General features: G+C 35.5%; 3 protein-coding genes and 1 non-coding gene across 6 annotated transcripts; 2 read left to right on the top strand and 2 right to left on the bottom strand.

The window, feature by feature from the left end:
• Positions 1-1,955: 1,955 nt before the first annotated feature.
• Positions 1,956-2,027, top strand: TRNAH-GUG (transfer RNA histidin (anticodon GUG)). Its single transcript has one exon. It is a non-coding gene; the product is annotated as a tRNA-His (tRNA).
• A 1,233-nt stretch (positions 2,028-3,260) lies between these two features.
• LOC137739242 (uncharacterized) lies at positions 3,261-4,248 on the bottom strand. The gene is made up of 3 exons (XM_068478799.2): positions 4,219-4,248; positions 4,031-4,106; positions 3,261-3,658 (listed from the first exon to the last, which is right to left on the bottom strand). Exons 1-3 carry the CDS (start codon positions 4,246-4,248, stop codon positions 3,261-3,263), a joined length of 504 nt encoding a protein of 167 aa, XP_068334900.2.
• A 4,756-nt stretch (positions 4,249-9,004) lies between these two features.
• Positions 9,005-9,898, bottom strand: LOC137738905 (small ribosomal subunit protein bS21c). Its single transcript, XM_068478376.2, has 2 exons — positions 9,416-9,898; positions 9,005-9,314 (listed from the first exon to the last, which is right to left on the bottom strand). Exons 1-2 carry the CDS (start codon positions 9,823-9,825, stop codon positions 9,209-9,211), a joined length of 516 nt encoding a protein of 171 aa, XP_068334477.2. The 5' UTR covers positions 9,826-9,898; the 3' UTR covers positions 9,005-9,208.
• A 1,815-nt stretch (positions 9,899-11,713) lies between these two features.
• LOC137739238 (F-box/kelch-repeat protein At3g27150-like) lies at positions 11,714-14,858 on the top strand. 3 transcript variants are annotated; one of them, XM_088699615.1, is made up of 2 exons: positions 11,714-12,090; positions 13,112-14,858. In XM_088699615.1, exon 2 carries the CDS (start codon positions 13,169-13,171, stop codon positions 14,480-14,482), a length of 1,314 nt encoding a protein of 437 aa, XP_088555741.1. In that variant the 5' UTR covers positions 11,714-12,090; positions 13,112-13,168; the 3' UTR covers positions 14,483-14,858. The 3 variants fall into 3 exon arrangements, with proteins under 3 accessions (XP_088555741.1, XP_088555742.1, XP_088555740.1); XM_088699616.1 differs by having other exon boundaries at positions 11,714-12,102; XM_088699614.1 differs by having other exon boundaries at positions 11,714-12,214.
• Positions 14,859-16,211: the final 1,353 nt, after the last annotated feature.

The raw sequence follows: 16,211 nt of genomic DNA, 5'->3' as shown, positions 1-16,211 counted from the left end.
ATTAATAAAAAATTATTAAAAACAAAAAAAAATCATTTAATATTATTTAAATATTAAAATAATAAAGAAAAATTATTTTAAAAAAAAAAAACCAACGTCCGTCCCTTCTCCCCGTCTCCCTTCTCCCCATCTTCATCTTCTTCCCCTTTCTGCAACTACAACCCAGAAAAACAGAAGAGAAAAAAAAAAAAAAAAAAAATCAATTTGTTTTCCTTGCTCCTCACCCCCTCTTCTCCCCACACCCACGCACCCAACCTCCCCACCTTCGCACCCCACCCTCTGCACCCAACCTCGCACCCACTACCTACAACCCCCCCAAAAAAAAAAAAAAAAAAAAAAACCCAGAAAAAAAAACCCATTCTCCTGGGCGAGGAGAAAATGGGCGGCGGGGGCGCTGGCGGGGGGGGGGGGGGGGGTTTGGGGGAATGGGTGTGGAGGGGAGAGGGTGGGTGTGAGGGGGGCGAACTGGGTTGCTGTTGTTTGTTTTTTTTTTTTCTTCTCTCTTCTTCTTCTTCCCTCTTCTTCCCTCCTCTTCTTCTTCTTCTTCTCCTTCTGCAGGGGGACGAATTGGGTTTCCAATTGTTTTTTTTTTTTTTGTTTCCTTCTTCTTTCTTTTTTTTTTTTTTTCTTCTCTCTTCTTCTGCTTCCCTCTTCTTCTTCTTCTTCTTCTTCTTCTGCGGGTTAGGTTGGGGGGTGGGGTTGGGTGGGAGGGGACGGGTTTGCTGCTATTTTTTTTTTTTTCTTCCCTCTTCTTCTTCTTCTTCTTCTTCTCCAGGGGACGAACTGGGTTTGCTGCTGTTTTTTTTTTTTTTTTTTTTTTTTTTTTTTTTTTTTTTTTTTGTGTTTTCTTCTTCTTCCTCCTCCTTTCTAGGTTGCAGGGGGTTGAGTTTGTGGTGGGGGGAGGGGGATGAACTGGGTTTGGTTTGGTTTGGGTTTTTTTTTTTTTTTTTCCTCTTCTTCTTCTTCTTCTTTCTCCTTCTTCTTTTCTGGGTTGCTGGGTTGCAGGAAGATGATGGGGGAAGAGAGAGGGGGGAGATGCACAAAAGGAGAGGGAAGATGATGGCTAATGTTTTTTATTTTTTTATGTACTTTTTTATTATTATTTTAATATTTAAATAATATTAAATGATTTTTTTTGTTTTTAATAATTTTTTTATTAATTTTTTAATAAAAATGGGTCCCGGATTAAGCCACGTCAGCATTTAACTGAGAAATAAACGGCCAAGCTAACGGAATGTATAACATTGACACAAATTCGTAAGATGAGGTATGACATTGTCAATTTTAAAAGATGAGGTATGAAAGTGTCATTTGACCCATACTTGAGGTAGTTTTTTATCATTAACCCTAAATAATAATATTCTTTAATAAACTTTTTATCTTTTTTGTAGAGTCTAATGATTAAGGCAACCAATCAAATATTTACAAAACATAACAACATTTATTATATATTACATTAATCTATTGAAATATCATTTAATAAATTTGACATTTGCTGTAAAATTTGACAGCAAAAGGCTTTGCCTTCAAATGACTCAGAGCCACCTAAGAAATTGAAGGCTCGGTTGGAGAGAGTTTGCTGCCATTTTTTACTGTTGTATGCCTACGTGACAATTTTGACATCTCTTTTGGAGATGCTCTTAGTGTAAAAATATGATTTTTCGTTAAAGTGAACAGTACCGGGAGTTTTTCGTTAAATTTCTCTATTTTCAAAGGTATATATCTAGGGAGTTTTAACGAAAAGCCTATGGTACTGTTCACTTTAACGAAAAACCACATTTTTACACTAAAAAAGTCAATCCTGGTACTATTCACTTTACCCTTTATTTTGTCCTTATCATTGAAACTCAAAGTTTTCAAACCTTTTTCATTAGTTTTCCTAAATGTCTATACCCATAAAGTATATTCTAGGGTCTTGAAGATATAATATAGATGTGGTCAAATGACAATAACTTGTGGCTGTAGTTTAGTGGTAAGAATTCCACGTTGTGGCCGTGGAGACCTGGGCTCGAATCCCAGCAGCCACACTAACAAGTGGTTAATTTTTTTCTTGTTCTTGTTTTTGTTTTGTAATTAGGTGAATGCTAGAGATGTTTAACACATTTTTCTCTTTTACATATAAAACTTGCTTATCTAATTTTACCATTCTTTTACATATAAAACTTGCTTATCTAATTTTACCATTGACTCGACTCATGTCTCCACAAAAATGGAACAAAAATAGATAAAATGAGGATATTGTAGAAATTTGTAAAAAATAATTAAAATCATGACTTATAGCTTACCTTTTTTATGAAAAGATAAACTTTAAGTTTTTACAGATATTTTACGTGTTAGAAATGTAGAAGTTAGAAACGTAGAAGTGATTTATGAAGCTTGCGATGCAATGACCATGTCACACAAATAGATGTTATTATGGTATTGTACAAATTTGCAAACTAATTAAAAATCGTGATTAGCTCCGTTTTCAATTTAGTTTTTGCAAACTTTTTGAAAGAAAAAAAAAACATATGATAGCTTTCATTAAACATGAAACTCAAGTAGAATTCGAGTCTTGGATGTACATCAAAGGAGGCCTTCAAACCAAACTAAACAAGTTTCAATTGATAAACATGTAAGTTTTTGCAAGGTTTGGAGTGTAGATTGAGGGGCATGTTTATGAGTTCTTTAGCAGCATCCTTACAGTTTATTGAGAATCAACAGCATCGTGTACTGCCCCCAATGGACGAGTAACAAATCACCTTGTGTAATAAAAAAGAGAATCAATAGCACGTTGCTTGATTCCAAAAATTAACAAACCTCTCTTTGTACCAATGAGGTCGATCAACAAAATCAAAATGAAGCAATTGCGAGAGCAAATAGCAATTACCCAAAACTTACGACACAATTAAGCAAAATTCAATGTTACTTAGCATGAAATACAGAAAGTCGATTACAGTTGAAGTCTAAATTCTTCAAAAACAATTGACAAGTCCACTCAAACCCTGACTTCTGATACATATAATTATACATATATATGTAAAATTCCATTCAAATTCAACATTCTCCTTTAATAATTGGAGAATGGCAAACCGAATCATCAAACCCTTAATCTCCCAAATATTGGAGAATAAGGGGAAAACAAAATGTTTTTGCCCATTTATTTTATGTATTGGGCATCATAATATATATATATATATATATATATATATATTAATATAGCTATGAAATAAAAACACCAAACCTAAGTAGCATGGCATTTTAATTTCATTATTAGCTGATCACATAATAGTGCACTGGCTGTCCGGATCATAAAATGGATGGACCTGCATTGGAGGAGGCGGCTGCGGAAACCTCAGCGCCGGCGGGGTTGCCCGTGTCTCATGGTAACTAGGGTAGTACTGAGAATGATGGTCGTAAGGAATTGTTGTACCATAGCTTCCATTGTGACCATAATATCCGTAATCATGATTGTTATTGTAATAGTCCCCATAGCCTTGTCCAGTTCTGTAATTAGCAACAGGTTTGGCTTCGTAGAACTGACGCTTGTATCCTGAATCAACTCTGAGCAGCTCTGCATGCTTCCCTGATTTTGCTAATAACTTGAGAAGCATTTCCGCTTCAATTGTTCCCGAAACATAAGCAATTCCAGCTTGTGTATCGATGGTGTAAGACACTCCTTAATTATATTCAAATTAAACAATAGAGATTCAAGAACAATGAGATTAACATATAATCTATCGTTTTCCAGTAAAAAAGCATAAACTCAGATCTTCAAAAACAAAAAGACTCATTTTTATATACGTAATTCAAGCAATGCAAGAGATGCAATTCATTTAAGGGGTAAACTGTCGTTTTTTCCTTGAAATTTTCTCCAAACTTCAATTGGGGGCCAAAGTTTTTTTCTCATCCAATTTAATTTATGAAATGATGATTCCATCCAAATTTCCGATGAAATTAAATTTCGGATGTCTTTAGGGCAATATTTGCGGTTTGTGGAGATAATAATAATAAATCATAAGAACTATATGATATATCTTTTTGTACGTACCCTTGATTTTGCTCAAAACTTTGGTCATGGTCTTATGCCATCCGGGGGCACCCGTATCCAGTTTCAACTCACAACTCTGCGAAATCATAAAATATAAGCAACCCATCTAGGCAAAGTTAATAAAGAAAATGAAATCACATGGAACATAAAAAGAGGGAGAAAACTAGGGTTTGCTAAACGTCACTAACCATGAAACCAGTATCGGTTGTTTCAGTCATGATCAGAAAAATAACAGATTGCTAGGTTTCTGCAGAAAACTTGAAAGATTGTGCTGTGTTTTGTCTTGAAACACAAAAGCTATGGTACAGTTGGGTGGTTTATATAGAGGAGGTGTAGTTAGGTTGTCTAGCAATTAAGGAGTAAGATTTGTTTGGTATTTTTGAAAATAATTATATGGGTTACTAATAACCAATCAAACAGATTTCAACCTAGTAAAGTAAGTTTTTAGGGTATATTCTTTCACACCATTCAAGCAGAGTATCTCTCAGGATACATTTTTCTATTTTGAGGACCATTTTTTCGTGAAGAGTAAAATATATCTAGGAGATTTCATGGCCAAAATTCTGTGGACTGTGACAAATTCACCAGTCCATTTTGCTCGCGATTAATGTAGTGTTCTTGCAATAAATTTCTTTAGTTCTTTACCCAAAAAAAAAAAAAAAATGAGTTATTGAAAATTATATTGAACTGTTACATAGCTTATTATTGTGTTTTTATAATCTTTTATTTCTGTTAAAAAAAAAACTTTTATTAGATAGCTATAAAATGAATTTAAACATTGAGAGATTTTAGTAGGAAAATAAATTATTATTTGGTTAAATATAGCAATAAAAATAATCAATAATATGTGGTTGAATATTTTTTTTCTTTTAAAGTATCGAAGAAATAGACAGCAAAAAAGAGGAATAAAAGTATTCTAAAAGAATTCAAGATTTTGATATGGAAATTGCTTTAAATGCTTTACTTAATTTAAAATAATTCTAATCCAAACATTCGAAAACGCTTTTTAATTAATCCAAATTCAAATTTGAATCCCTGTTCCTTGATCATTGAGAAATATGAAAGATTTGACGTTAATAAATTAATAATAACGCTTGTATGCCAAAAACTAAGTAAATTATGTAGACTTTACATAACAATTTTTTTTTCTTTCACTTATTTCCTATTAATTACTGTGTGTTGTGCACATGGCAATAGAGTATGGAAGACCACATCTTGTATCACATACTTGACAAATGATGTGTACATGTCAGGACATGAATTTTTATGAAAAATGATTAATTATAAATTTGGAATGCAAATAAATTTCTTGACCACGTTACATTTCGGTGGGGGTTTCAGCCAAGACGAACGGTAGCGGATAAATTTTTTAATGTATCAATCTATGTCCTCATCAGACTAAAAAATTTCTCACAATGGTGAAGCTTATGCCATGCAATGCTAGCAAACTGCGGTGTTGTATAGAAGTAAGGTACATGCATGCATGAATCATATGATCTCAAACTTGTCGTAGATGATTGGAGCACATTAAGCCGTTGAATAGTAGTTGATGAAAATAAACTGAAATTACTGATCAACCATAAAACTTCTTATATTTTGGTGAAAATATAAAAATAACTTGAAAATGAAACCTTTCTTTTTATTAGATCGGCTAAATACATTTTAAATCACTTTAATTATTGGTAATAGAATTCAAACTTGAATTTAAGGACAGTAATCATACAATCTTGGATATTTTAAACCTATATCTGCAAAAGTGAGATCTTAATATTCATCAAAATTATAGCATTCAAATTTGAACGTGCAAGATATAAAAGATACAACTTTGAATTGATTTTGAACTAGGGTGGTGCTATCCAATATCCACACACCAAATCTTTACCTCTCAATACCCTCTCAATTTTCGACATTCAGATTAATGAATTGAGAAAAATTAAATACCAAAAATTAACAAAGAATGCGTGCGAGGTACCCTTAAACTATTATAGTTCTATACATATCTTCCTCACTTGATGATTTATAATTGGTGAGTGCTTGAGATAAAGTGATTAATATGAAATATGAATTTCCTAAACTAAAAAGAAAAAGAAATATGATTAGAAGAAAGAAAAGGTAGCCAAAAGGTAAAAACAAAAATCGAAATTCAAATATAAATTTCCAGTAAAGTCTGCAATATTACATATATATGTAGAACTCAACGAAATTCCATTCGAAATTCTACATACTCTCCTCTAATAATCGGAGAAATTGCAAACACAAACTCCCTGCTAACATCCTTTTTTTTTTTTTTTTTTTTGTTTCTAGACAAAAGCTAACATCCCATTAAAAATTGGAAGAAGGGAAAAACAAATATCCCAAACTCAAATAATTGTAGCTAATAGGCACCATTTAGGTGTTAGGGTTTAGGGCATGGTGTTTTTATTATTCAGTGTCATCAGCTACGTGTGATCACATAATGGAGCACTGGCCGGAGTCTCTTTCCAATGGTGGCGGTCGGTGGTAGTGATGTGTTTTTGTTACAAGGCTTCGATCATGTTCGTATTGGTTAGACTTCGACACATAACCATAACCAGAACTGCCGTCTACAAGTCTGTATTGGTTAGACTTGGATCCATAACCATAACCGGAACCGCCATCTCCAAGTCTGTATTGATTGTCCTGTGGAGGTGGTTTCACACTCCTGTTCACATTACCAGTACTACTATTACCGACGGAGGTGGAGAAGTGATGACGGTGGTGTCCCGAATCAGAATGCACCCTGAGCAGCTGTGCATGCTTCCCTGCTTTTGCGAAACTCGTCAGAAGGGTGTTGGGATCCACTGTCCCCGCCACATATGCCATTCCGGCTTCTGCATCAATGCTGTATGATACTCCTTCATTCATTCATTCAAGTCATAAAAATATAAACAATATTCTAGTAACTTAATTAGGTAATAAAAATGAGTCTGCAGAAGGAGCAAAAGAGTGCAAAAAATATTTATAATATATTTGGAAATTATAAGCATATATATACAGGTACCCCGGATGCTATTCAAAATTTTGATCATGGTCTTGTGCCATCCAGACGAACGAGTATCCAGTTTAATTTCACAAGTCTACAAATGAACACATACATAATCCAAACAAGTTAATTAAGATGAAATATATATGATTGATTAAGCACCCATTACAAATAATTAATTTGGTTTAAGGAGACTAACCACGAACCCAGCATTATTATTATTGGTATTGGACTCCGCCATGATCCTAATACTAGAATGAATGATTGCTCCCTTTCTGCTTCTGCTTTTGCTTCTTTGGTCGAATATCAAAGTGTGTTTAGTTTGTAATCACTTTTCTGGTTTATATAGAAAACTAGTAGGTCGGTCTTCTAACTATGAAATCATTACTAACTGAATTTGGATCCTTTCCGAACTTTACTATCCGGAGCCTAAGGATCAGGAAATCAGGCCATTGGTTTGTGTGAAAGAGAGATCAGAACTCTTGATTTATGTGAGATGAGTCACTGGAATGAGTTAATGAGAATTGTCAAATTCAATCTGAGTGATGCGAATTGAATGATTTTTAGGCTTTGAACAGTGAAATCTGAAAAGAATCAATATCCTTACTAATTAACCTATAATCCTTCACGTGATTCAAGAAAGGATCTCTGAGAATACAGTTTTGAATTTTCCATTATTTGGAGCACCATTTCATTTCTTCGTTAGTTATATAATCTCAAGGATTAAGAGATATCATCTCATTGTCATTTCATGGATAGAAAGAAGGTAACATTGATTTATAAGAAGGGAAGTGTTATTGGCACTTCAAAAATCTCATTTTACACTCCTTACAAGTGTGTTTTTTTTCTTTCCAAATATATAAAATTTGGAGTGTAGAATGAGATTTTTGGAGTGCCAATAATAATTCCCTATAAGAATTAAGGATCTCAAATTTTGAAATTGTTACATTTATTTATTTAGTTGATAAACCTTATCCATGATCCGCTATATAGAATTATATCTACCTTGAAATCAACTGCAATCATTTTATTTTATTTTATTGAATTGTGTAAGAGCTTGTGGATCATGCGGTCAATCAGTTATTATATCTTTGACAAAAGTCTTGTATTCGATCCTTCCATTTATAATATCGATTGTATATTATATTAGAATATCATACTCTAATTGATTTGGTTAGAATAATGTATTTTTTCTTTTTACACGCACATTTGAATCTCCCCATCATAATTTAAATTATATAAGATCAAATAAAAAATCACTTTGTATAGAAAAATAAAGATAGAAAGTGAAATTTTGTGTTGAACAGTGTACGTAAACCCTCTATTCTTAGACCAAGATTTGCAAGGGATTGTATGTAATCTTCCACATCACTAACATGATTTACCTTCCATCTATTATTTTCCACTAATCCCATTACAAATTTGAAAACTGAGTCATTTCATCGAGAGAGATGAAAAAAATATATTCCTCTAATGGCTTTTTCACCGGTGCTCCTCGTATGCTTTTGAATTTGGATTTTCTTTGGATCTTATTCTCTAGATCATAAAAATTAAGAATCTAATCTGTTGATTTGTGTGAAAGAGAGATCATAATTTTTGGTTTGTGTGACGTGAGTCAGCGGAATGAGTTAATGAGAATTGTCGAATTCAATTTGAATGATCCAGATTGCCTGGTTCTTAGGTTTCGGACATCTATCATATGTGTTCGTCTACGCAATGGTTTTAAGATTGCAATTGGTACATAGAACAAAAATGTTACTCTTACTATATTTTATATGCTACATTTGTATCACCGCTTTAATAGAGATGAGATCCACACGTGTTGATAAACCCTATCTCTTTTAGAGACGTGGCACAAATGTAGTATGAAAAATATGATAAGTGTATCATTACTCTACCTAACTGGGGTAAGGCAACACAATTAGGTAGGTAAAAGCATTGGAATTCACATCAAGTATCCTCACACAGAAGCAAGAAAGAAAATTTTCAATTTTATTAAATTAAGATGCAGGATCGATTTTGTTTGGAGTCGATCAAGGAATAACTGAACTGAATGTAACTCTTTGACCAAAAAAAAAAAAAAAAACTGAATGTAACTCTTATACAACTTACATGGACCAAAGCCTCTCTAAACAAGGGTAGATATTCCTACAAATCAAGGGCCGGGCAGAATGTGGTCAGCAGGGTATGTCTCCTTGAGGAAGATCCCAGTTATCTCCGTCGTCATCGCTCATCTTGGTTTCGGGTATTTCCGGCTGAAAGGGTTTTGAAAAGGGACGCCGGCTGATCAAAAACACGAGCACCATTTTCAAGGGAGGGTAGCTAACCAAAAGAAATGAAAAGCAGGACAAAACTTCATCACAAGCAGAAATTGGAACACAGACCTTCTCTTGTTTCGCTTTGCGGCGTCGCGAGTCCGGCGCTTCTTCTCGTCCTGCTTGTTCTTAAAGTACCTCCTCCTCTTAACCTCCTGAATAACGCCGGCCCTCATGACCTCCCGCGGGAACCTGCCGAGCAGCCGCTCCTCGGGCTCGTTGTCGTCGACAATCACCTGAACATTGTACGCCGACTTGAAGAAGAGGACGCTGGCGTGAGCCAGAGAGGGGCATATCACAGACTCTATCGACGAAGCAGCAGCAGCAGAGTGGGCCCCTTGGGCTGGCAGTGGGACCAACCCATCTCTGGGCTTCTGGGTCTGTAAAATGGGGAGCTGGGTCGGTGGGATTTTGGGTTGCGATGGCTTTGTGAGGCTGAGGAAGGAGAACAAGTTGCAGAGAGCGGATGAGGCAGCCATGGATGCTGACTTTGGTGAGACTTGTCGACCTTCTTATTTTGCTGTTTATCTCTGTCTACTTTTTCCGGAGGGAACATAGGACTGGACCCACTAAGATACAATCTGTGCGATGGACTTCAGAATTGGGCCATTGGATCTAGACAGTCATGACCTGAGAGTGAGAGTGAGAGCCCTGGCTAGAAACAGTGGTTCCCCATCAACTGGATCGGACCATGTTTGGGGATTTACGTGGATATTAACCATTTATAACCCGTCATGAGTTCGGGGTTTATCCATTTAGACAAACAGAGACGGGTCTGTGACACTTTATTTTTACACATTTTTTTTTGTACAGTTCACATTATAATGTATTTCAACGATCCGTACAAATCATTTTGATATGGTTCTTATTCAATTTCTCATATTTCAAGTAAGTAATATGCTTTAAACATCAAGTGTACAATACTTGGGGCTCTCAGTGCACCAAAATATTAATGAGGTAGATAAAGTAGTAAAAGTATATGATATATTTCTTTAAATCTCACTCGTTCATTCCGAGTTACAATAAATACAACGTGATATTGTAATATTTTATAAAAGGTGATGATAAAGATATCAAATTTTTAAATCATCTTTTGTAGATCATATGTTGTCACGGTTGATGATTGAACACCTCCTTTAAATCGTTAAAAAGGAGCTAAACTGTCAATTGCCACATTAAATTATTTACAAAAATATCTAATAATGTGCATTTTCATTTATAATATATCAATTACGTTAGCCACTTTCTGCATAATGTGACTCAAACATTGCTTTATCATCATGTTTGAAGCAATTCATGGCACATGCTGACGTGCATACCCAATTCTTGGTAAATCCAAATACTCCCTTACTGTTTTCTTTGATTAATGTCGTGTGTACTGGAAGATACATTTGATGCTAAATATATATAGTTATTAGTTAAACCAATTTTCTACCAAAATAAATATAATTAAACCAATTAAAAGATGAATGAGCGTGTCTGTCTGGTTTGCTTTATGGTACTAAATTGAGGGGCTGAAAGCTGATTAATTAACCTCCCTCTGCTGCAGCCAATGCCATACTTTGCTTTTCTCATATTTTATTTGGAACAAAAATGCTACACGACTCTGAAACCTGATTAGAATACTAATTAGAAAATATTTTAGTGACGAAAGTGCAAATCCATGATGCTAATCACTAATCAGTGGACAGGCAGCACAAATCCTTTGATTAAAGAATGGATTAGCAGGTTACTGATGGCCATTAAATTATTCAGATATGAATTGTTAATTAGCTTTATCGATGCTCTTGATCAGTGCAATCCAACTTGGACCGACGTAGTGGTCCTAGATAAATAGGTATACTATTTTAACCCAAAACAATATTTATCAAATCTTAAATATTATTTGGTTTGAGAAAATAGAGAGATTTTTCAGTGCGCCGGTGTACTCGGTCATGTTCTGACACATTAAAAAATTTCTCAAGAAGATGTGATTGTAGCTACATTGATTAGAACGTACATGTGAGCTCCCTCTTATGTATAATACATATGAGTTAAAATCCCAATTATGATTACCCTAATTGTAATTAGGTAACATTATTACAGATGCGCATGCTAGTTACATAAGTATATTTAAACATACATATCTTATCACTTGTTTCAATCGTGAAGAAATGTATCTTCTTTGTGTTAGTTGATCTAACCCGCACTATTTTTCCGAAGCAAGATAACATTTTTAGTGTGATTGTCACAACACTTCACTTGATAATACTCATCTACTAGTGTTATAACACGCGTAGTTTACATGAAACGACTCCGGCTGCCATTCCTACTCACCCAGTATACAAAAGAACCATACAATACAGTAATTACTGATCTCTCTCTCTTTCTCTCTCTCTCTCTCTCTCTCTCTCTAAAAATGTTGGTGGTGGTGTTGTGGTGGTGATGATAACTAAAATAATATTGTTGGTGTATTATAATCCCTGCACCAAGCAAATGGGGAGTCATATTCAACTCCATCACACTGCTTCTACTTCATTTCCTCTTCCACTCTTACCTTCCATTTTTTTCTCTGTGCCTTGATGGCCTCCCTCCTTCCATCCTTTCTCTCTCCTCTGATCCTTCTCTCTCCTCCGTCGCTGCTGCTTCAATCAATTGGTTTTCTTCTCGCCGGCACAAAGTTTGATCCTTAGAGATTAATTGGGCTGATAGACCACACACCACCACCTTTCATTTCTTTCATTTTCTTTGCTTTAATTTTGAAGGTTGACTCCCTGGTATTACTACGCTTTCTTCCCTACTTTTTTTTTTTTTTTTTTTTTAATTTTCATTGGTATTATCTCTCTGCAATATTTATCTTCTGTTTATTTGCAGTCTGCTCAATTTAAGGTACTTTTCTGTATATATATGTTGCTTTCTTTTTACTGGATATTGATCAAAACCTCTATCTGGGTAAATTATATATTTATAATATTATTTGAGGCATCTCTGGTTGTCTTTATATATGTGGGTAATTTTCATATTACTTCCATTCTCTATCATTTTTTTCCGAGTGGTATGATTGAATAATAAGGAAAATCAATGGACAAAAACAAACAAAGGAGTGCGGAAGAAGAAAATGAGTGGGAAAATCGCAACCCGTAATTTATATGTTTAAAAGGCAGCTTTGTTTCAAGTAAAATTTTCAGCTTTTTGCCCTCGGAGAATAAGATTCTTCTTAAGAAAATGAAGGGGTGTATTCAATTGGGATTTTGAGGGATTTTAATTATTTTAATGAATCTAAGAGTATTCAATCAGGATTTTAGGTGATTCTTTAACATTCAATGTGTATTCAATTAGAATTTTAAGATAGTTTGTTAAAATCCTTAGAAATCTGGATGTATTCAATTAGGATTTTAAATAAGCTTATAACATTTCAGGTGTATTCATTTAGAAATTGATTTTAAAGAATTTAAGAAAGTTGAGGAATTAGAGGGAATTGAAGAGATTTCGTATTGTATTTTAAGCATCCACAAATCTCACATCTTCCCATGAGATTTCGAGGGAAATGAATCAAAATCTTATATGGAATCTCTACAAATCAATTAAACTCCATACAAATCCATTGAAGTCTTTCATATTCTCAATTGAATGCACCCCCGAAATTACTGCCCAAACTATTGTTTCTTCTACTCATTAATTTGAGTCGTATTGCTTTCTTATTTATTTATTTGTTTTAACTATGATATGATTAGTGCACATAGTGACGTAATTTATGATCATCATTTCTTGGATTTTGTTCTCCAGTTCTCTGAAATCGCCAAGAATTCAAAGGTTTGAGGGTTTGAGGGTTTGAAGGAGTCAATGTCCAGAGAAAAAGAAATGGAGGGTACTGCAGCAGAAGGAGGAGGAGGAGAAGAAAGCAGGGGGTTGTGTAGAGATGAATGCAATAATAATGTTCTCAGTTGTAAGAAATGGGTGTTTGCTAGTAATAATGCCGGAGAAAAGCTTGGAAATCAAAGCCTGAGCCGCCGTGAATTTAAATATCCACAACAACTTGGGCTTGAAGTTGATGGTTCCGGTTCCTTAGGAACTGTGCCACGTAAACCGCAGGATGCAGATTATACAATTCCTCCCCTCATTGATGAGGTGGAGGCTTTGATCTTAGCCAGGGTGCCGAGATCAGAGTACCGGAAGTTTTGTACCATAAACAAGCGCTTTTTCGCGCTGTTGAAGAGCGGTGAGCTATACAAGATCAGGGCCGAACTTGGGATTAAGGAGCCCTCTGTGTTTGTGTCGCAACACGGGGAAAATACGTGGTGGGAATTTGACAGGAAGTTCAGGTTTTGCAGGAAGCTCCCGATCCTACCGTCAGATTCGTGCTTCACGTCAAGCGACAGGGAGTCCCTTTGTGCAGGGACTCATCTCCTGGTGTCTGGCAGAGAGATAGAGGGTGTTGTTGTTTGGAGGTATGACATGGAAGCAAACCAATGGGGCAAGGGTCCTAGCATGATCAGTCCAAGGTGTATGTTTGCTTCTGCAACATGTGGTTCCTACGCATATGTGGCCGGCGGGATGGGATTGGCAAGTGATTGGAAAGCCATGGATTCTGCTGAGAGATACAATCCTGGGACTAAATCATGGGAGCCCCTTCCAAACATGGAGCGAGAGAGGAAGAGCTGCTCCGGCTGTTTCTTGGACAACAAGTTTTATGTGATTGGAGGGAAAGATCGGCATGGAAGCGATCTATTCTGTGCAGAAGCCTTTGATATCGAGAAACACACATGGGAACTCATCCCGGACATGCTAGAAGCTGACTGGACAACTCTAAGCAACCCATCTCCGCCACTTATTGCGGTGGTGGCCAACCGGCTCTACTCTCTGGAAACTTCGACAAATGAGCTCAAGGTGTATTTGAAGCAAAGCAAGGCATGGAAGAAGTTGGGAGTCGTTCCAGTAAGAGCTGACGCTACTTCCGGATGGGGTGTAGCCTTTAAGTCGCTCAGGGACGAGCTACTTGTCATCCAATCATCATTATATGCATATGCAGGAGGCCCTGCCCTCATATACACTTGCCGCCCTGATCCAACTGCTGATGAATTGCAGTGGCAAGCTCTTGAGTACGGCCACAGCCGCCCTACCCGCTTCATAGTTAATTGTTCCGTCATGGCTGCTTGAATGCGGTTAACTTCAACCCTAAAAGGTGTGATTTCTGCCTAGGTAGCCGTTTGATGTGGTGCATTTAAATTCCACCCTTCTTTGGTGCCATGGTAATAACCATAAATAGTCATCAACTCCCGAGAAAGGGTAAAGGAATAAGAACGTTAATGGACACACATAATGCAGTGCAGGCAGATGATCAATACGCTTCAACGGGGTTATTTTATTCCACCTCTTAGAAGGCTTTCCACGAGTACAAACTAGTGTTCAATTTTCCACTTGTTTTTCGATGTTTGTTGTATTATTATTAATGTGCGTCTCCCTCCCAAGTCCAAACCTTGTGATATAAAACTTGGGGTTTTCTAATGGAGCTTTCTGAGTTATTCTGTTCTTCTATCTCCTGCGTAACATATGCACGTGTGTGTTCAACCACAGAAACAGAGGATATAACCTTGAACTCATCTGTCAGTTTTTTTTTTTCCACTACGGACGAGTCCAGGATGACTTTTTTTTTTTTCCACAGAAAACGTTGTTGTCAGTTTCGACAAAACGTTTACAAATCTAGCTTTTACAGAGATGCACGATTACTCTGAAAACGGAGATTGGAAACAAAATTCCCAAATAAACGAAAGGGTTATTATCCAAAACGATCCAAAGGTGATTGGTCCGCGAGAAAATTGAAAACTCGCCAGAAATTGGGTAAACTTTAAACGTTCATAACTTCTTCAATACTCAATGAAATCGAGTGATTCAAAAACTAAAATCATACTTATCGACGAGACGAAGAGAATAGTATTTTTCTTTACTGCTAACCATTGGGCTTCCAAATAGGTATAATCTTATTCTACACTTTCCTATCTTCATTTTGATATATTATGGATCGAATTTGATTAAGAAACGATTGAGTTACAAAGCTTTGAAAATTACCCAAATTCGTTTTTAATGGAATGATTAAAATCATGGATGGTGGACAATCTCAGAGATCATTTCTATTGGATTTCAATCTCAAGGATCATTTCTATTGATCATGCAAATCTCAGAGACCATTTTGTATAATAACTTTAATCAAAAACCAGGTTTACTCATGACTATTATGGAAGTAAAAAAAAAAAAACATGATTTAAGAGGAAGAGAGCGAGATGAAGACGGACAAAAGTGAGGGACAAAACCCAAGCTAAAAGGTAAAGCGAAGAAGACGAAATCGAAGCATAGAGATACACGATGATCGACTGGTGGCGAGCATGGGCAAAACCGCCGTTTAACTGTACAAAGTAGACAACCAAGAAGAAACGATGGCCATTCCAACCACATTACACTGTGTGCCAGGAAACTGAGTTTTAGTGTATGTTTTTTTTTTTTTTTTTTTTTATTGGGTCGAAAGAGTTTTAGTATTTGTATAATATATGTTTTAAGAGATGCTTTCGGTTTGACAGTCACTCTCCTACTATAGTCTTATCATTCCACTAGAGAGTTGTTTATCTCATGTATGAACAACTATCATTCTGATATGTTTCTCATTCAAACTTCTCATACTTCAAGTAAGTAATATGCTTTAAACATCAAATGTATAATAAGTGCACCAAAATATTAATAAAGTCAATAAAAGTATAAGATATATTTCTTTGAATATCATTTGTTCATTTCAAGCTGCAATAAATACAACGATATTGTAACATTTTATAAAGGATGATACTAGAGAAATCAAATTTATAAGATCATCTTTTGTAGACTATATGATGTGGCAGTT

The sequence above is a fragment of the Pyrus communis genome, chromosome 9 (genome assembly GCF_041283825.1).
Source record: "Pyrus communis isolate YQ-2024b chromosome 9, ASM4128382v1, whole genome shotgun sequence".
NCBI lineage: Eukaryota > Viridiplantae > Streptophyta > Magnoliopsida > Rosales > Rosaceae > Pyrus > Pyrus communis.
The sequence above is the reverse complement of the archived record's forward strand: the minus strand, read 5'-3'. Positions and strand labels throughout refer to the sequence as shown.